Below are 22,602 nucleotides of genomic sequence, written 5' to 3' on the forward strand. Positions count from 1 at the left end.
TTTACAAAACAAACAAAAAGAGAACACAGCGTGGGAATGGTATAAAAAGGTGAAGGTGTGGGGAGTGGATCTGGGAGGGATTACAGGGAAGGGTCAGGGTGAGTCTAATAAAAATATAATTTATTAAATTTCAGAGAATTAATAAAGTTTAAAAAAAAACTTGTGACTAATCCTACAGTCTACTGTAATCTAATTAGCAGAGACTCCCGCCCCCGGCTGGAATTAACCTGCCTACCTCCCAAGCTACTCAGTGCCTACAAATATCCAGGGTCCCCAGTTTCTGGTTCCATGGTCAGTGTCTTTGCGTAAAGACGGAGGTGAACTCAGTCTGCTGAATGAGAGAGTGTCTGAAGCTCTGGGAAGGAAGCGAGAGCCAGACTCTTAAAGCTCACTGGGGAGGGAGGAGGCTGTTACTGGAACAGAGGTGAACCCCAAGTCTGGCTGACCCCGAGAAGGGAGTTCTAATGAGCAAACACAGTCTATTTCATCCAGAGAACTACTGGAATTTGGAGATTTTTCATTTCCCAGGTGAAAGAGACAAACCACATTTTACAAAAGAAAATGAAAAGAAGATGTCTAAACCATATTTGACAAAATGTACAATGGGGACAATCAATAGGGCAATTGATTGTAGCAGCTCTGTGACCATTGAGTCTAACAGACCCTCCTTTGCAGACAACCTGACAGCATTTCGCAGCAGCTGGAAAGGCTTCCAAACAGATCCCACCCCTCCCCCTGGAGTTCTAAAAATATCCAGGGGGATTAATCTATATATGCATTGGTCTATACTGTAAGCTACATAGTTTAATCTGTTTGTAGATAGTTGCCCTGCCACTCAGGAAGAGTTAACTAGCTCTTTGATCACTTCTCCAGGTCCACCTGAGCCAAAGGAATCCTTTATCCAGCATCAGTTTGTCCTGCTGCAGGTGAGAGGGTGGAGGGGGGTGCTTCTTTGTTCTCATCCCGCAGCTGTGCTAGCTCTACATGGGAGCTGGTTTTAGATGCACTAACCTGGTGATCCAGTGACACCCCCAAAGGCTTTGAATACAACTACAATGGGCCCTAGTGAATAGACAGACTCCAAACTACTAAACAGACTGCCTATGTCAGCAGTTACTTATTTAGCAGACCATGGGATGCAATGGGGTGAGCAGCAGGTAGAATTAATAGCTCAACTGCTCCCTGCCTGTTTCCCTCTTATTTTACACTGATGGGCAACAATGCTGTGAAATTAGAAGCACAGAAGCCAAATCAAAGTCTCTGTGTGGCCACAAGAGTCCTAACAAATCTGAGACTGTTTTAAAACCAGCCAGACCATCTGTGCAGCGCAAAACCATCCCGCTTTCAGTTGATGCGAATTCTGTTTGGCTTGGGGTCTAGCCTCAAGAAAAGGCAGGTGACCAAGGGAAATAGCCAGAGTGTCAATATCTCTCCCCCTGCAAGGAACATAAAATATACCCCTCCTTAATGATGGTACAGTTCAAATCTACAGAGGGGTCCTGTCTGGCCAGGAAGATCACCTGAGGTCTTTGAAGTGCCAAAGGTGGCCAGTGACACTGGTTTCCTATGGTCCTCAAAGTGTTCTGATTCACAGGTCACTGGTGATTGGGGAGATAAGCTATGCCCCTTCAGTTCACAGCTGTATATCAGTTTAGCTAATCATGAACGCAAGGAATGGAAATTAAGTCGGTCTGCAGACTCTGCCTGAGGTATATGAAGAGACACGTGGTTGCTGCTTCCCAGCCTGGCTTGGGCAGTGCTGTGAATCGGACTGCCACCCTCACAGTCTGTGCCTTGACTCTTTCCAGTCTGAGACCTTTTCGTACCTGTCTCTTCCTTTGCAGAACGGAGGTGACTACAATGTCCACCTAGAACCTGAGGACTTGATGAGTTCAGACTTGTAAATCAGGAGTGGGTTGGATGTGCAGCATACCTTGTATAGGGAACTCTGCGGGAAGAAATGTTTTCTAGCTTATTGGCTAGGCTTCACTGCCATTCTTCACCCAGAAGAGCGGAATCACTCAACCCCCCAAACCCATGTACTCTCTATAGCTCTCTGCTGCCCCCTGCTGTCATATTTTTAATACTGTGGTTGGGATTTCTCTTACCTGAAAACAGTTACCCTACTTCTCAGCAACTGCCTATCATACCTATAAAGGGCTCTTTCTAGAACTCCAAGCCTCCTGTGCCTTTCTCTACTTTATTGCACACACATAGTGCTCCCTCTGCCCACATCTCTCTGCCCAAGACAGTTCCACTTCAAATGCCATGGAATTCACATAGCCTGACTCTCTGCCCTCCTTAGGAGGATCCATAAGCCAGAGCACACCACATCATGGTCCATTCCCTCCTACACTAAAATTAGTTTTAACTTGCCTTACTGCAGCTTACTTATGCCACGACTATGACTTATTTGTCTCTGCTTCTCCAGCAGCACTGACCATGGTAACCCACTCAAGAAGACTACTCTAGAGCTCTCCTAGTCGGTACAGATTCTCTACCATCCTCTACACAGGCCCCATGCCTCATCTCTCACGCTATTACCTATCCCACTGCACCCACCTCCCTGGATTCTCAAACCAGTTCCAAGCTGTCCAAGCTGCAACAGGAGCAGACTTGTGGTGAAAACTCTAAGACAAAAAGAACCTCGGCATTTCCCAGCTTCTCATCCTTTCCCACAGCAGCTCGACCCTACAGTGTGACATCCTTACTGTAGCCCAGGTCTGGGGGGACTTCCACACCCTCATTCCTCCAGCCATGTTGTTCTTCAGTCCCTATAACATGCCACCTCCTCTCCTGGCATAAGGTTTCTTCTAAATGGTTCCTTCTTCCATCCTCTCCCAGCCACTGCTCAGGCGTTAGCTCAAACACCACTTCCTCAAAAGCATTTATAGATTATCTACCCAAGCTCTGCAGAATAGCTGTGATTTTTCAAAGCTAACCCATTATGCTTTCAAATTCCTATTTTTGTTCATTCCATTAACACTTGCCATCCCTTGGGGACTACACACTCCATGTTTCCAGGCACAGCATAATGCCACACACACAGTAGATCACAATAAATATATAGTAAGTATATATATAAATTATATGTATATGTTATGAAATATATATTTAGTGTACATAGTATAAAAATTAAAGAAACTGTGTTAAACAGAATCCTGTCAAAGTGTCTAAAGACATATTAAATCTAAATCCTTAATTTCATTTTTATAATTAATATTTAAGATATTCAATTATAGATGACTGAAAGACAGACAATACGTGTATCTCTGAAACAAGTCTATAAAAGAACCAGAGTGCTGCTTCTGACTCTTATCCTCTGTGCCCATGTCTGGTGTGGACATCCAGATGTAGGCCAAACCTTCTTCCTTGTCTGACCCTTACCCTCTGTGCCCATGTCTGGTGTGGGCATCCAGATGTAGGCCAAACCTTCTTCCTTGTCTGACACTTACCCCCAGCGCCCATGTCTGGTGTGGGCATCCAGATGTAGGCCAAACCTTCTTCCTTGTCTGACCCTTACCCTCTGTGCCCATGTCTGGTGTGGGCATCCAGATGTAGACCAAACCTTCTTCCTTGTCTGACACTTACCCCCAGCGCCCATGTCTGGTGTGGGCATCCAGATGTAGGCCAAACCTTCTTCCTTGTCTGACACTTACCCCTAGCACCCATGTCTGGTGTGGACATCCAGATGTAGGCCAAATCTTCTTCCTTGTCTGACCCTTACCCCCAGCGCCCATGTCTGGTGTGGGCATCCAGATGTAGGCCAAACCTTCTTCCTTGTCTGACACTTACCCTCAGTGCTCATGTCTGGTGTGGGCATCCAGATGTAGGCCAAACCTTCTTCCTTGTACAGCTTCATCATAGTGTCTGGAGTCATGGGTTCAGGGTAGCGGTTACAGCCTGACGAATTTTGGATGATATCCCATTCGGTCTGGAAATTCATGACAGCTGTAATCCCCAATTCATGCTTCAGTTTGATGGTCACATGTTCCAGTTGGCGAGGGCAGCTACCCAGCCAGATATTTGGTAGAATTCTGGAAAGAACAAATGGGATCAACAATGACTACTACTCTAACATGCATTCTCAGTATCTGTATGAAACATTACAGTTAATCTTTTGCTCTGATGAGGAAATGCTGAATTTTTAAGGAAGTAAGAAACAATACTATCTTTCAAAACTACCTGCATTACAGTTTTAGAAAAACACATCATGCAATCAACATGCACCCCAGGAGGTGGACCTTAGAAACTAAATCTAGCAACATTTAAATAAACTTCTCAAGTTGTCTTACTGTATGAATGCTGCACAAAATCCATCAATTCATTTCAAACACTAGCAAATTAAATGTGAAAACACATACAATCACCTCAAATTTAAAAAATACACATAACTAAAATACAGCCATCACTCTTGTTTAGCACTGCGTAATTTTTTTTCAAATAGCATAAGATTTGTGAAACATGCCAAACCTCAGAAACAGTGAACTTGTGTTAAATAAAATCAAATACAAAATAAGTCCATTATCCCCCAAACATTTCTCCATATGTTTATAAAAGGTGATGTGGTAGTTTGAATGTAGTTGGCCCCATAGCCCCTAAGGAGTGGCACTATTAGGTGGTGTGGGTTTGTTGAAGTAGGTAGGGCCTTGTTAGAGGAAGCATGTCATTTGCGGGGGTTATGCATTGAGGTGTCAAATGCTCAAGTTATGTCCAGTGTGGCACACAGTCTCCTTCTGTTGCCTGTGGATCAAGATGTAAAGCTCTCAGCTCCTTCTCCAGCACCATGCCTGCCTGCATGCCACCATGTCCTGTCATGATGATGATGGACTAAACCTCTAAAACTGTAAACCACACTAATTAAATCTTTCCCTTTCTAAGAGTTGTCATGGTCATGGTGTCTCTTCTCAGCAATAGAAACCCTAAGTAAGACAGAAGTTGGTACCAGGGACTGGGGTATTGCTATGATAGGCCCAAGCATGATTTTGTTTGGAGGAATTTGTACTTTGGTACTTTGACTTAGGAAAACAGTGGAATGCTTTAGCACTGATTAATGGGCCAGAGTACTAGGAGCATGAATATCTGAAATGTGGGGGCTGACACAAGAGGTTTCAGAGGGGAAGAATTTTAGTATGTTGCCTAGAGATCATTCTTATGCTATTTTGGTGAAGAACGTGGCTGCTTTTTGCCCTTGTGCAAAAAGTCTGCCTGAGACTATGGTGAAGAAATTTGGATTAATTCCCTCAGCAGAGGAAATCTCAAAATAGTCTAGTATAGACTCTGTCCTGTGGTTATTAACGTTAACTGTAATGAAGATATATAATGAAAAACAGGCTAGATGAGCAAGGAAAAATACAGAATATGCAATTTGAGGGGAAAGAGAGCATCAAGAAGTGGAATAGAACTAAGTCCTGTGTTCAGGAGGTAAAAGATTAAGAAACAGGATAAAGAAGTGATGACCTCAGGGTGAGCTCCCACCCAGCTAAGTTTCCAACTTGTGAAAAGGAGTTATGTAGTTGATTTTCACATTTTACTCTATGCTTTTTGTTCTTTGTTCTTTTGGGCCTCACCACCCAGCTCCCAAATAAATCACACGTGGAGGCTTATTATTACTTACAAATGCCCGGCCTTAGCTTGGTTTATTTCTAGCCAGCTTTCCGTGACTTAAATTATCCCATCTACCTTTTGCCTCTGGGCTTTTTCCTTTTCTTCTATATATCTTACTTTCAGTCTTACGCTGTGGTTGGCTGTGTGGCTGGGTGGCTGGCCCATAGCATCCTCCTCTCCTTGTTCCCTTGCTCCTCCATCTCTCCTCCCAGGTTTCTCCTATTCATTCTCTCTGCCTGCCAGCCCAACCTATCCTTTCTTCTGCCTTGTTATTGGCCGTTCAGCTCTTTAGTAGAGCAGTCAGATGTTTTAGACCGGCAAAGTAACACAGCTTCAGAGAGCTAAACAATTGCAGCATAAAGGAATGCAACACATTTTTGCATTATTAAACCAATATTCCACAGCAGAAACAAATGTAACACATTTTAAAATAATATTCCGTAGCAGAATTAGAGAAAAGCTGAGCACTTATGGTGGTGCACGCCTTTAATCCCAATTACAGATCTTCTTTGTAAGAGTTGTGTGGTCATGGTGTCTCTTTACAACAACAGAACACTAAAACAGATGGCCGAAAGGAAGAGGGCTTCCCTTCAAAGTACCAACTATGAAGAGAGAGGAGACAGACAGACAGACAGACGGAGGCAGAGAGGGAATATTGTCATTATTTTATCAGATATGATTCTACATCTAAAATTGTTCAAGGTTGAGCCGCAAACTCAGTTTCTCACTCCATAGGACTTGAGTTGAGATCTTCAGATACCCAACAATTTCCCAGGTGATGTTGCTTATTCAAATTCTAAATCTTGAGAAATGCTTCCCTAGAGACTCAATGATACAAAATATGTGATGTACTTAAATCATTCAGATTAAGATGTGTAGGTGAGGAAAGCACGAATAGTTTTCTTTGTACTTGCAACAGACAAGAAGAAAAGTAACAGAAAGAAAATAATTGTTGTGTAAAAAATAAGAACAAACTCTAGGACAATGAGAAATACATTTAACCCAAGAGGATAATGAAAGATTATTTAAAGACATGAAAACTACAAACAAAATCAATCTTATCATAGCGATTATTTGAAAAATCTATTATCTTACACGTAAATGTTACCAAAAATGTAAATATTTTACAAACCAGCAAGCAATTTATCATGATTTATCATGTATTGTATATATAATCTAATTCATGCATAAGCTTATTCCACACATATACATTCTTTCCAGAACTATGAGATAGATACTGTATTTCAAATTTCCTGAATCTTATTATATAGGGCTTAACTGAGGTTAGTGATGAACACTACACATATTCACCAGTATCTCCCTGTATTCACTTAGAACATGGAGGACCACCCTCTGCTACAAAGTTAGATGTGTCCCACACGACTTGCTTTTGTTAATAAATGAGCTAGTAACAAGTGCCACCTCCCATTGGGTGTATTTAAAACTGTGTGCGTGATTCTCTCTGCTCTCTTTCCCTGCTACAGTGACTGAACATGCGTGTGAATGAGTTGTTTCTAGAATGCCAAGCTACCGTCAGGAGAACAGCTGCCCTAGAGAGCTAGGAGTTTCCTCAGTGGATCCAGTTAGGGCTTGTTTGTTACCTCAGCGATGCACCTGTCTTGTTTTGGTAAGACAACATCTAAGTCTTTAGTGGCTTGAAACTTCTAACATTCAAGACAGAAACTGCACAGGGGGCTGCATTTGCAGTAAGGTCCCTTCATGTTGTCTTTAGAGCAGTGTTATGTGATATTTTGATCACATTATGACAATAAGGTTTGGTCAGCCTCTAGCTGAGCAAAATTAACCAAACATATTTTGGAGGACTGAGTACAGATAAAGGGACAGGAAATAGTAAGGCAGGGCTAAGAGAGAATATAAGTCCTTTTGGTTGGAGGAACAGAAGAGATAGGGTCACTGGGTACTTTTCCACTGTGTCTCTGATCACTCAGGTTCTTATCCGGGTATCTGACTCCTGACTTTTTATTTAGAGGATAATTAGATAACTGCATCAGAGCAGCTACTGGTCAGTCAGCTTTGGCAATATTAATGAGATATTTTGGATTTTCATACTGGGTGGTAGCATGTGCACCTGGTAGGTTAAGACCAGTAGTGTTGCTGAGCATCTACAATGCAGAAGGCAGGTGCCACAACAAAGAAACACCTAGTCCAAAATATTAATAACACAAACATGAAAAAAAACTTGGCTTATAAAAATAAAAATGGCACCAAACTCTATCCCCTTCAAAGAGAAGAAGGCAACATGAAATAGGTGTAAGCTCACTATATCTCACCAGGGATCGCAAGGCTCACAGTTCATTCTGTTCTGACAATAGCAAACTCACATCATAGTTTAAAATGCATGCATATGGAGCTGGAGAGATGGCCCAGTGGGTAAGAACCCTTACTGCTCTTGCAGAAGACTCATGTTCAGTTCCCAGCACCCACACAGAATAACGACTATCTGTAATTCCACTTTAGGGCTTCTAACATCCTCTTTAGGTCTCTGTGGCCATTGCACACACAAGGTACAGAAGACATACACACAAGCAAAACACCACAAATATAAAATAAGAATAAATAAATCCTTAAATATTCATATATGTAAATATAAGAAGGAGCTAGAGTAAAATAGGAGCTCCATATTAGATATCTGAAAAGCACTCTAATGATTTTAGCTACAGTGGAAATGGTGTTACATATAGCCAAAAGACCAAGTTCAAATGTCAGTGCTGGTACTTAATAACAGTCACATGACTTTAGACCAAGTCATTTACCATCTCTAAGCTTCTGATGTGCTCACTTTTGGAATAGGTTTAAAACTAAATAAATCACAGCAATTCTATACAAAACAAGTACAGTTAAGTACTACTGTATTTAAATAAGGCACTCATGGATATGCAAGAACCATGAGTTCAGTTTATGTCAAGCTATAATCATAATTCATATTGATCAATAATACTGACAAATGACTGTATCATAGTGATCAAAATGCATTTTCATTTTTTTCTATTTTCTTCACTTGAATGCTGCAATGTACAGAATGGTCATTTATTTTTTAATATGAAATATATGTTGGTCTTTTGTCCTGTCTTCTGAGTGTTCACTTTTTGCTTTCTTTCTTGTGGCAATTCTTGCTGTTATTCATGTGAACATGAAAACAGTCCCCTCACTTCAAATGCGGGTATTTCCGATCCTCAGTAGAAACATCTCAAAGGACCTAACCATCTTTCTAAGCCCTATTTACCAGATAGGAAAGGTTATTTTTTTTTCTAGTTAGGTTTTTATCTAAAAAGCTATAGCCATGTCCTTATGGAAATTTTTATTAATATATTAGGGGGTGAAATTAAGGTAATAAAGTAAAAAGACCCAAGGAAACAATAATGGTACTGGAAAGATAAGCGTGAGATTTCTTGACCCCCAAAGAATTCTAAGATAGTTCACTGGGCATAGAAGACTAAGGGAAAGACCACAGACTGGTGATGGTCAGGATGATGTGGCTAAGTACTTAATGTTCACAGAAGTGTGGAATTGTCACATTGTGTAACTGTCTCTTCCCTCTGCTGAGGAACGGGAACAGGATCAGGCTCCATCTAGAGACACATCCAGCCTTCTATGATGCCTTGGAGCTTCTGCTGCGGGAGTACCTTCCGCTGCTTCAGCCAATAGCCACTGAAATACCAGCCCACTGGGGCGTGGTATCTTTCTCTTTAAAAGAAGAGCGGCAAGCTCGGCTCAGCCTCTTGGTTCCGGCTTCTGCTCCCCGCTCCTGCTCCAGCGACTAGGCTCCCTTCTTGATGGTTTATGGTGTATGTAAGTTTTACCCCCCAAAATAAATACCCCCTTAAAACATAATTGGTGTGGGATTGATTCACCATTAAGCATCCTTATCCAGGATCCTGCAGACTGCCTGTGCAGTGGTAGTGTGGAGTTTCCACAGGTATTCTTTGGAGCTGAACTGAGCACACTAAGTTATGCCATGCTGTGGGAAAAGGAAGCAGAAACCTCATTTATATAATTAAGTAACATAGCGTATTGAATAGTAATATATGTTTTTCTGGGGAAAAAATTTTAAGTGGACTGGCAAAATGGCAAAATGTGTATTGATGACATAGAATTTGAATTTCAATGTTACTCAGAGTTCCCTTAAATTCTGTTCTCTTTGAGTGGGGGACATTTAATATTTACCTAGTCAATACATGCAAAAATAAAGTGGCAAACTGATTTCCCACAAAGGATTCGCAATTTGCATAAAAACTGAAAACCAGTTCACAAAGATATACAAAAGGTAAAATTGCCTAGAACACTGGGGAAAAAAACAAAACAAAACCGACCCAGAATCCCTACCAGAGTCTGCATTCAGAACCACAGTGTGGCTAAGAGAGGCTCTGGGGTGGGGTTCTGTCATTCTGTTCAGCTCTGCTCTTAAAGTAATTTCTAAACAATAGAGAAAATCAAAGCAAATATTAAACCCAAGGTTTAATAAAAAAAAAACCTTTTAAGGAGCTAGATATATCTACATACTATATATAGTGTATCTGACATTATATTTCTGATGAAAATAAATTAACAGCCACATGCCTGCATCACAAATAAATACCACGTTCTACATTAAATATTTTCAATGTTTTGATAACTGACACGACTCTTTCTCCAGTAATATGATGAGGCAAGTTCCATAGTTAAGAAAGGAATATTAAATGATGCCTTGTTGTTTTAAACAAGATGCTATGAACCTAAAATACAGATAACTGAAGATAAACTTTGCAGCAAGCATGTACTAAAAGATATAGCAGGAGTTATAAAGAGAATCAAACTGAGTCTTTTATGGGTTGTGGAGATAAAGGCTAGGGCTGATTAGAAACACACACATCAGTGCTAAACAGACAGCCAATGTGTCCCTTAAGGCCATCCTGTCTCCACTCATTCTCACAGCAGGCGATGCGGTCCTACTTACACGACACACTGGAAGTGATGAGGTGCATAGTGTACTTTCTAAACTGTAATTCAGCTTTTAGTTCACTCAAAAAGGTAATTTGACACCATTAAAAATTCATTTTTATGCATCTCACCTTGTGCTAATCTTCTTTTGGTGTCAGTGGTAGTTTAAATAGTTTTTAATATGAAGGATTTTAAGGTAAAAGTAATTATTGAAATATGAAATTTACAGAATAAAAATCTCCTCTAGAAAAATTTAAGTCTATAATTAAGGAGCAAATGTTATGGCTTGCAGTTATATCATAAATTATAAGCCCCCAAGAGAAATATTTATGAATAATTTACCATAGATTTTTAAGTTATGATAGAGATTTTTGGCTGTAGCATTATAGGTTATTTAGAAAGGTCAGATGGAAGCCACTGTGCCGAATTAATATTAATACTCAGTCAACCCAGAGTGAAATTCCCAAGCTAGTTCACTTCATAGAACAGAAGGTCCCTTTCTAAAGGCGTCTGTTCACCAGGATACTGTTTGCCTTTTCTGTGTTTGTAGAAATTACCCACTTACCTGTGGAACTCTATTTCAGAGCCACTGGCCTGGCTCATCAGCAAGTGGTGGCAGAAGCATCTGTATAAGCTTTAGTTCCTTTTAAAGGAGTAAATATTTGAAGATGAAACAAGAGGGGCTGACTCAGCTCTACAGGTACACTTCTAAATTCAAGTCCTCACCCCTCTCCAAATGATTCCTAGACAGAACGAGACACTGGAAATTGTTCACGACACAGGAGCTAAGAAGAGGAGATGTGCCCATATTAAAATGCACGCTGTTCTCAAAAACGGCCAAAATAAACCCGCTCGTGACACCTGAGAAATATTCAATAAAGTTATATGCATTAAGAATGGAATGCCCCCTAGTGGGGGCAGGGGGTCGAAGGAAGGGGTGAAGGGGAGGGTTGAGGAGAACTTGAGGGAATGAGATAGACGAGATGGAGGAAGGACAGAGATGAGAGCAAGGAAAGAGATGTCTTGATTGAGGGAGCCATTATAGAGTTAGCAAGAAACCTGGCTCTAGAAAAATTCCCAGGTTCCACAAGGATGACCCCAGCTAAGACTCTAAACAATAGAGAAGAGGGTGCCTGAACTGACCTTGCCCTGTAGTCAGACTGCTGATTGTCTTAAATTCACTATAGAACCTTCGTCCAACAACAGATGGAAACAGAGACAGAGACCCATATCAGAGCACTGGACTGAGTTCCCAAGGTCCAGTTGAAGAGTGGAAGGAGTGAGAGTATGAGCAAGGAAGTCAAGATCATGAGGGGTTCACCCACTGCGACAGTTTGCCTGAGCTAATGGGAGCTCACCAACTCCAACTGGACTGAGAGTGAATGAGCATGGGAACAAGCTAGTCCCTTTGAATGTGGTTGACAGTTAGGGCAGACTGAGGGGTGACTGGCAGTGGCACTGGGATTTGCCTCTACTGCATGTACTGACGTTTTGGGATCCTATTCTCTTTGGATGTATACCTTGCTCAACTTAGATGTAGTAGGGGTAGTAGGGAAGGCCTTGGACTTTCCACAGAGCAGGGTGCCTTGCCCTATTTTAGGATTGGAGAGGGTGAGGTGGGAGTGTATGTGATGGGAGTGGGAGGAGAGGAGGGAGTGGGAATTTGGGTTAGTATATTTTAAGTAATAAAATAAAATAATAATTAAAAAAGGGGGAAAAGAATGGAATGCTGGGGGCTCAAGAGATGGCTCAGTGATTTAGAGCAACTATTGCTCTTGCAAAATTAAAACCCAGTTCCAGTTCCTAGCACCCACATGATGGTTCACAACCATCCATAACTCCAGTCCCAGGGGACCTGATGCCCTCTTCTGGTCTCTGTGGGCACTGGGCACATACATGATGCATATACATATATGCATGTAAAATACTTGTACATATGAAATAAAATAAATAAATCTTTAAAAAATATTTTTATGAGAACAGAACTTAGTGTTGAAGCAGGAGAGATGGCTCAGTGGTTGAGAGATCATACTGCTCTCCCAGAGGACCCACGCTCGGCACCCAGCATCTACATCAGGTCACTCACGACAGCTTGTAACATCAGCTCCAGGAGGATCAATGCCCTTTTCTGGATTCTGTGAGCACTGAACACATGTGCATAGATCTGCACAGAGACATATACATATAATTTAAAAAAGTGACAGAAGATGGAGTGTTGTGGGGAGATGTGATGTGAAACACCGTCTTCTGCACATGACAGAACTATGGCACACGGGAACTCACCGCATGGTAGGTACCTGCCCACACTAATCTACACAAGATCAAGCCTGGAGCAGGGGCTGGGGCTTCTGAGAGCCCACTCCTGGGTGGGTTACTGGCAGTTAATGTCTACTGGGAGAAGAGGGTCACTTTTCTTCAGAACTGTGGCCACTAGAAGGGTTCCCATTCCTGGTGCATGACCCCATGCATGTGTGTATATGGGTAGCACTAGCATAATTCATTGGAATAAGTAATAAATAAATGAACTTTAGAAAAGAAGGCCATGAAGTTGAGAAGGAGATGAGCTGAGAAGTCCTAGGGGACACTAGTGAGTCGGGGAGGAGGCAAGCTAAAATCAAGTGTGTCGTGTGTGTGTGTGTGTGTGTGTGTGTGTGTGTGTGTGTGTAACTTTCAAAGAATAAACAATTTTCTTAAAGAATAGAAAATTGTAGAAGGAAATTACCAATGTGGATTAGTACTGCTTCTTTTGTGATTCAACTAACTTCAAGCTCAATAAAATCCAGCCTAATAATGTCACAGCTTAACTGAAGACAATGGGAAATGGTTGCCACCACTAACACTCTGCAATCTTGCTTTCTTATTGCAAATCAAAACCAGTTTAATTCACCTGAGTGAACGTGGCTTTGTGATGCCGGTCAGTCACATGGAAACACTGCTGTTGGCTTCACCTGACAGGCTGGCACCTGTGGTACAGGAGCTACTGAGGCATCAGGATGGCGGCTGCTGGCTGTGCCTCAGTTGTCAGTCAAAGCAGACCTCACTGACAATAATTAGGACATCACGTAGAATGAGCATCCAAGTACTCTGCGAAAGTCCGCCTCGGGGGACCGACAGGAGACGCTGGCAGGGAAGCAGCAAGTGCATTATAAGGGCAGCAGTGGACATGTCATCCACCAATGGCCATTAGACAGCAGACTAGCCTTCTCCGAAAAGGGAAAATTAGCATGACTTTCTGGCATAGGACAATAAAAAGACTAGGAAACCACAGAAATGGTGAAATTGGTTGTAGGAACATGGGCTTTTGTTTACTTACCACACCAAAAAAGAACTCTAACTTGATAAACATACCAGGTAAGTATACTCCAAGAACAGAAAAGCTTTTGCTGAGACTCTGTTCAAAACCTCAAACCCAGCTGAAAACCTGAGAGAGAATAAAAAAAATGTATGTGTCTCTCTGTGCAGGAAAATTCCTAAGTTGGATAATTGTGTTCTGTTTAGACTATTTCATTTTGTATGGCCAATCCAATATGAAATTAAAATGTGACCTCACTACTAAATAAAGAGTAAAAAAGAAAATTCTATCAGTCCTGTAATTTTTATTTAATTTATATAAACACAAGAGAAATATTAAAATTTGCCTCTAATATGCTCCTGGATTTCTGAGCATACAACTTCTGCTGCTGGTTTGTCCTCTAGTGGTGTCAAACTTCTGCTCTCACGGGGTACTTGTAACACACACCAATTAACTCTGAATAATTTCTGTAGCATGAATTCTAATTGTTCTGACCAAAAACCTGGAGTCAGATATTAGAGGAAGGAAGCTGAGCGATCAGAGAAGCAGCGCCACTAGAGCGACCTTTAACCTCTGACTGCATCCTCAGACTGTGTCCTCAGCCTGCATCCCCAGACTGTGTCCTCTGACTGCATCCTCAGACTGTATCCTCTGACTGCATCCCCAGACTGTGTCCTCAGCCTGCCTCCCCAGACTGTGTCCTCTGACTGCATCCTCAGACTGTATCCTCTGACTGCATCCCCAGACTGTGTCCTCTGATCGCATCCTCAGACTGTGTCCTCTGACTGCATCCCCAGACTGTGTCCTCTGACTGCATCCCCAGACTGTGTCCTCTGACTGCATCCCCAGACTGTGTCCTCTGACTGCATCCCCAGACTGTGTCCTCTGACTGCATCCCCAGACTGTGTCCTCAGCCTGCATCCCCAGACTGTGTCCTCTGACTGCATCTCCAGACTGTGTCCTCTGACTGCATCCTCAGACTGTGTCCTCTGACTGCATCCCCAGACTGTGTCCTCTGACTGCATCCCCAGACTGTGTCCTCTGACTGCATCCTCAGACTGTATCCTCTAACTGCATCTTCAGACTGTGTCCTCTGACTGCATCCCCAGACTGTGTCCTCTGACTGCCTCCTCAGACTGACTGGTGCAGACTCTGCCTCGTAGACGACACTGCTGCTCAGACTGCAGACTTTAACTCCTGTCTCCTTCTCTGTTATATTCCTCTCTTCGCCCAGCCATTTCCCTTCCCTTCCTTTCAATCCCTAGTGCTGGGATTGAAAGCCTGTGACTCTCAAATACTGAGATGAAAGGTATGAGCCACCACTGCCTGTCTTTGTTTCTCTTTTAGACTGGATCAATTTTGTGTAGTCCAGGTTGGCCTTGAACTCTCAGAGATTCATCTACCTCTGTCTCCTGAGTGCTGGGATTAAAGGTGTATGCCACCACTGCCTCGCCTTTAACACTAACTAGTGGCTTAGCTCTGCATTCTGATCTTCAGGCAAGCTTTATTTGTCAAATTGCAAACAAAATATCACTAGAAACTTCATGAAGACAATTTCCAGTCTGGAGAGTGGTACTAATTAGTTTCTCAGCTAAAACAAAGTTCTGTTATAGTTTGTTATGGATCACTGTTGTGGAATGTTTGTACACTGTATGAAAATGTATTGTTATGATTGGTATAATAAAAAGTTGAATGGCCAATAGCTAAGCTGGAGGTACAGGCAGGACTTCTGGGCAGAGAGAGAACTCAGGGAGGAAGTTCTTCTTCTGGGAAGAAGAAAGGCAAGGCAGAGTTACCAGCTACATTGGGCCATATGGAGATGAGGTAACGAACCACGAAACTTAATATAAATGGGTTAATTTAAGTTATAAGAGCTAATTGAGAACAAATCTAAGCTACAGTTTTCACAATTAATAATAAGTCTCTGTGTGATGATCTGTGAGCTGATAGCCCAAAGAAAAGCACTGCTACGGAACACAGACAACACTTTAAATGCAGTACACGGTGATTGGGAGGGACACAGATAGTTTCCCTTTTGTTTAAATGCGCCACATAGTTTATAGATTGGGTTGGTTCAAACAAGAGATATCATCCGCAGTTTCAGACATTTGAGCACTTGGCCCCCAGCTGGTGACACCATTGGGGAAGCTTAGGAGGCAAAGCCTCGGTGGAAGTATGTTACTGTAGGTGGGTTCGGAGAGTAAAACGCTTCACATACTTCACACTTGCTCTACTTCCTCCCCGTCATCATGCCATGCCAGCTGCCTGCAATCAAGCTAACCCTGCCAACACAGACCCTAACTCTCTGGACACGTAAGCCAACATATTACAGTTTTTTATAAGTGGCCTCGGTCAGTGTGTTATCATGGCAACAGAGAACTAACTAAAGCAGATAATATATGAAAGAAGTAATTTCTCCTATTGTTCTTTCATTTTCTGCTCCTAAGTACCATATAATTAAAGCAATTATGGAGCCCTATTATTGATAGACACTTGTACTAATTGGCTTCAGCTGTCAACTTGGTACAGCTGAAAATCATCTAAGAGAGTGTCAACTGAGGGACTGCAATGATCAGATGGACCTGTGGCTAAGTCTGTAAGGGGTTGTCTTAAAATATGTCTACTATAGGGGTCCCAGCCAACTGTGGGAAGTGGCATTCCTAGTCACGTGGACCTGGGCTATGTCAGAAGCCAGCTGAGCGTGAACCTATGAACAAGTCAGAAAGTGAGGCAGTTGGCCTGGTTCCTCTCAAGCATTGATTCTCAACCTTTCACAGGGGTCGCACATCAGATACCCTGCATATCAGACATTTATATTACAATTCATACCAGTAGCAAAATGACAGCTATGAAGGAGTAGTTGAAAATAATTTGTGGTTGGGGGCAGGGAGCCCGCAACATAAAAACTACTACAAGAGTCGGAGCATTGGGAAGGATGAGAACCACAGCTCTATGAGTTCTGCTTGAAGTTCCTGCCCTGACATTCCCAGTGGTGGAATGTGTGACCTGAGCATACGAGCCACATAATCCTTGTCCTTCTCAAGTTGCTTTGGGCCAGAGTATTTTGCCATAGCAGTATGACAAAACTAGAATACTCTTCCCTAGGCTGAATTTTTGACTCAGTTTCTGAAATTGTGACCTTATTGGAGGTAAATTCTCCGCAGAGGGAATCATGTTAAACTGAGGTCACCCCTGGGAACTCTGATGCAATATGACTGGTGTTCTCATTAGAAGAAAGTATCAACACAGAGACACTAAGAAAAGAGTGTGATGACACATAAGGTGACTTCCTGTGAGCCAGGAAGAGGGCTTGGCAAGTACACTTTCACAGCCCTCAAAACAAATCAATGCCGTAGACTTTCACCATCCAGTAAAGTAAAACACCAGTCTCATGGGGCTGGGATATGGTGCTCTCTGTGGTCGAGTTTAAAGAACAAAAACAGTTGTCTTCTTTACAACTGCAATGAGTTGGAATAGCACACAAGTCAAATCTAAGGGGAACATGCTCACAACATAAGAAGTTCAAGCAGTTGGACCGAATACTGTCGGGACCTGGTAAGCCTAACTTTCAACGGATACTGAGGGACTTGTACATTTGTGCTTTAACTCACTCTTCACTGAGGTCAGTTTTCTGAAAGCCAGACCACAGGATGTACAGGAAGGACTCATTTGAAAGAGTGACATTAGAACTGATATAGGAAGATAAACACAACAGGCAAAGCTCTTACAGTGAATGACAAGGTACACTTTGAGAATTGAAAACTCTAAAAACATAGTGTGCATGATAGTACATGGGACAGGCTGGGAGCATAGTGTGGTAGTTTATTGATGTTTATAAATCTATGAAATAATATAAGGCACTGAAGAATCAACAAAGGACTTTTAAATAGAAGAGCGACTTAGACTTAGATTTGAACAGTGGTGGAAAATGGGTAGAGCAGGAAGTACAGTCTAAAGTAGAGAAAAGGAACAGCCTTGGGATGGGATGGGATGGAATGGCTTAGGATATAGTTATTATGGATCAATATGGATGCCAGCAAAATCAACCTGGGAACCTTGACAATGACCATATGTAATGACTGAAAATGGAGATTAACAGTGGCAAAATCACAGTGGTGCTATAATTTACCGTCTACTAACACGGTGCTCCTGATTCTATTAAACGCATCCTAGCAAGGCCTTCAGGACAATTTTTTTTGAAATCATTCATTCTGCTGAGTACTTCATTTCTATATGTGAAGTGATTTATAGATAAGAACCATTGGTCTCAAAGTTTTGGAAACTACAATCTCTTCCACATTTCAGGGCCCAGGACATTGTCATCTCTGCTTTACATGAGAGCTACACTGATTCTACATTTACTGCTGAGTTCAAATGTGAAAATCTCATCTTGGCTAGAGAACATATGTGATATGTAGATCGTCTGTCCTCCAAACTGTAAGCAGATACTGCTCTCACGTTCCCCAGCCACCCAGACCCAAATACTCACACAGAAACTATATTAATTGCAACACTGTATGGCTTATTAGATTAGTATTCTTATTAACTAGCTTTTACATCTTAAATTAACCCATTTATATTAATCTATGTATTTCCATGAGACTGTGGCCTACCAGTAAGATTCTAGTATCTGTCTCCTTCGGCAGCTACATGATACCTCCCTGACTCTGCCTACTCTCTCTTTCTATCTCTGCTTGGATTTCCTAACTGGCTATACTCTGCTAAACTGTTGGTCAAAACAGCTTTATTCATTAGCCAATAAAAGCAACACATATACAGGACATCCCACATTATCTCCCCTTTCCTGTCTAATTAAAAAGAAAGGTTTTAACTTTAACATAGTAAAATTATATATACAAAACAATTATTAAGCAAGAATTTAAGTTACAATATTTAGTCCAGGTTCTGAGAGTCCCAGGTAACCTCGGGTGCATGGTGGGGGAGGGTTGTTGGAAGGGGAGAGGGTTAGAGAGAAGGGAGTAGGGGAGGAATGGGGAAAGATCGGTTGACCGGGATAGGGGGGATGGAGGAAGGATGAATATGGGATAAGGGAAGAATATATTTCAACTAAGGGAGTCATTTTAGGGTTTACAGGAGACTTGATTATATATGGGATCCCAGGTCCAAGGAGAGATCCCCAGATTGTTCTCTGGACAGAGGAGAGGGTGCCTGAACCGGCCTTGGCCCATAACCATACTGATGAATATTTTGCTTATCACCATAGATCCTTCATCTGGCGATGGATGGCGATACAGACGGAGACCCACATTGGAGCACCGGACTGAGTCCCCCAAGGTCCAAATGAGGAGCAGAAGGACGAAGAAAATGAAAAAGGAAATAAGGACTGCGAGGGATGCGATCACCCACTGATACAAGGGGACGGATCTAATGAGAGTTTACCAAGGCCAGTTGGACTGCGACTGAACGAGGAAGTGATCCAACCAGATTCTCTGAATGTGGCCGGATTCTCTGAATGTGGCTGGCCCGAAGTCTTTCTGAAAAGCCATTGACAATGACACTGGGACTTGTTTCCTCTGCATATACTGGATTTTGGGGATCCAGTCTGTTTGGATAGTCACCTTCCTGGACCTGGAGTGAGGGGGGAGGAACTTGAACTTCCCACAGGGCAGGAAACCCTGACTGCCCTTAGGGACGAAGAGGGAGGAGGAGAGGGAGTGGGGGGAGTGGAAGGGTGTTGGGAAGAGGGGTGTAAATGGAAACTTTTATAATTTAATAAAATTACTTTCAAAAAAAATTTAGTCCATTTACATTTGACAAGTTAAGGAAAATAGTCTATCAACTATCTATCTTTGTGAGTCAAAAGTTTTATATCTAATTTATCCTTTATCATAACTAAGGAAAACTATAACTATCTTCAACTCTTCAAAGACCCCAGAAGAATATAATATTACCTAAGTAAACAGGAAGTACATTGTAAGCAACTTCCAAAGTTCTAGAAATGACAGAGACTTCTCACATCCTAGACAGTCACCCAAATTTCTTTTGTAATGTTGGGGTATTCATCTCCAGTCTATAGGCCCATAATATCTGGCAGATTTTTCCATGAAGCAGAAAATTTGAATGACTGTTTTGCCTATATTAGCAGTTTGTCAGTCACTTTCTTCTGTGTCCTGAAGAATGCATGGCAGACCCTTTCAGGAAGCAGGAACCCCGAAGGACTGTCTCACCTTCTTTAGGCAAGATCAGCAGTCATTTTTCCGTGGGTCCTGCATGTCCAGTTAATACAGCATACTGTCAAGCATGCCAAGCAAGAATATTTTCTTGGCCAAATGGCTAGCCTTGTAAAATTGAAGTCAAATTCTATGAGTTTCTTCAATGCCCATCAATCTCTCTGAAGTAACTGGTACTGCCAGAAGCAGACATGTCTCACTGTCAAGAAAAGTCTAAATAATTCAAATATTTTAAAGGCCATATTCTGTATGTCTTTGAAGTATTGAAGATTATCTATCTAACTGAAATATATCTCTGCATATCTAGAAAACCTAACTAACATGACTATAAGTTTGACTATTTTAAATGACTATATGTTAATTTGTAATTTTTAAATTACATAACTTTTTAATGAGCTGTATAAATGTAATACCTTAAACAAGAGTAGAAATATACAAATAATTGTTTTCATTTGCATATTTTATACAACAAATTGTATTGTATAAAAACAATAAGGTCAAACAAAATTGACCTTAAATTTATGTTAATAAACCAAAGTCCATACCAGTGTAAAACACACATTTCTATATCATATTCCCCCTCTTTTCAGAAAGACATTGACTATGACAATTAAACATTTATAATCAACCCCCTTAAAATGAAAACAAACATTTATAAACAATCATTTTCAGAATTTGGGTGTTGTTTTTCCAAACTGCTTCCTTATGTTTGTTGGACAAAGTAATTTTAGGGTTCATGGAAACCTTTGGGGGGATCTCATTCCATCAAATCACATTATCCTAGAAAGAACACACGGGTTCTCATTTTCTGTGGAAACAAAACCAGAACCTCTTTCCAAAGTAACATATTCTTAGATTCAAATTTTGAAATAAAGATACCTTTAAAATATATATGTTGGTTTAGCTTAGTAGTCCATACAATGAAATATCTCTCTGTATTTAGCTCATTCACAGTCAAAAAAATTCAAAGAAAACACAATAGTAAATATAATTCAGATTCTGTGTATATTTGCCATCTTTACATGGCTTTTTTTACTCTATTACTTTTTAATATTTAATTATCATTACTCCTTTAATCTATGACTATATTCTTGTCTATCCTCTTTTTCCTCTCTCTCCCAAGTCTGAGTACCTTTTTAAAACAAACTGTGACCCATTCAGAGGTTTATTTTTGTCTGAATCTGTCTTTATTGTATATCTATAATCATTTTATGACCAGAAACACTTTTAAAATGGTAAGTAGCTTGGTCACAGTGGCCTTGGATGCTGGCTCTACCTCTCTTGGTCTTTTAGTATGTCAGAGGTATGTTTATCGCCAGCTCTGAGATCCATGCTCATTGCCCCAGCCCCAGGCATGCAGCAGATCTGTGTAACCATTAACAACTTGTAACACTGCTCACAAACCCCATTTAAGCGCTCCACAGTCAGTCCTCCCGAAAGAGCCAGAGCTGTTCGTGTTGCCAGCACAAACCAGAAAGTCATTTCTTAAGGGAACTTGTGCCTCTGCTTGTGGCCAGAAAACAGAGCCTATCTGGGGAAAAAATGCTGCTACCAAGAAGCTGTATTTGTCTCTCGTTTTTTGAGTCTAGAAGCCCTCTTTTTTTTTAATTAAGCTTTTTTTAGGTCTTATGTGGGTCCATGTTCCAGATGGTGGGTGCCATTCTGTAAAAGGAGACTATTCATTCATTCCCAGCTGCTCCAACCCAAATAATCAAACAAAAACTACATCAATTATGACACTGCTTGGATAATAGCTTAGGCATATTACTAGATAACTTTTACATCTTAAGTTAACCTATTTCTATTAATCTGTGTGTTGCCACAAGGCTGAGATTTACCAGTGATAAGGTTCTGGCATCCTTGTCCTTCAGCAACTACATAGCATCTTTTTGACTCTGCTTTTTTTCCTCCTCTATCTCTGCTTGAAATTCCTGCCTTGCTATATTCTGCCCTGCCACAGGCCGAAGCAGGTTCTTTATTAGCTAATGGTAATAAAACATATTCATAGCATACAGAGGGGAATCTTACATCAACAAACAATATAAACTATCAAAGGCATTTAAAAAGAAAACTCAAGAGAGTTCCAGTGTCTACCAAGTCCCACCTGTCACAGATGCTATGTCACAGAAAAAGTTTTATGCTAACTTTCTTTGTCCCAAAGTTTATCACTAGGTATTGACACATGCCCCACTGGTCACTTCTATTATTACTCTGTATTCTTTGCTTATTTTTACCACACTTCTTTCTCCTCTGTTCACTACATACCTTCTAAGAGTGAAGTTTTCTCAGGGTTCCAAACCTCTGATATTTTTATCAGTTTCTTGATATCTAGATATCCCACTAGCATGTTTTAGCTGCCATCTATATTATGGTAAATTCAAATCTATTACCTTCAATTTAGATGGCAACCCTGAAAATTTTCCACTAGATAACCTTCAGCATTAATTGAGCTCACCTTCACCAACTTACACAGATTGTTCTCTATCTACAGTTGCCTGTTTTTCAATATGAATTGTGCCTGTTACCCAGACACATAAGAAAGGAAACTTTATTTAGTCCATTCTAATTTATCTC

General features: G+C 41.2%; 1 protein-coding gene across 4 annotated transcripts in view; it reads right to left on the reverse strand.

Moving 5' to 3' along the window:
• Epm2a (EPM2A glucan phosphatase, laforin) overlaps positions 1-22,602 on the reverse strand; it is a 112,342-nt gene that overhangs the window by 8,824 nt on the left and 80,916 nt on the right. For 3 of the 4 annotated variants that reach the window (XM_085688531.2, XM_085688532.2, XM_085688536.2), the window contains one exon: positions 3,796-4,037. The exons of the other annotated variant lie outside the window; for it this stretch is intronic. In XM_085688531.2, coding sequence (XP_085544657.1) covers positions 3,796-4,037 — 242 coding nt within the window. The remainder of the gene's footprint in view (positions 1-3,795; positions 4,038-22,602) is intronic. 4 annotated transcript variants of the gene reach the window in all.

The sequence above is a fragment of the Myodes glareolus genome, chromosome 1 (assembly GCF_982192425.1).
Source record: "Myodes glareolus chromosome 1, mMyoGla1.1, whole genome shotgun sequence".
NCBI lineage: Eukaryota > Metazoa > Chordata > Mammalia > Rodentia > Cricetidae > Myodes > Myodes glareolus.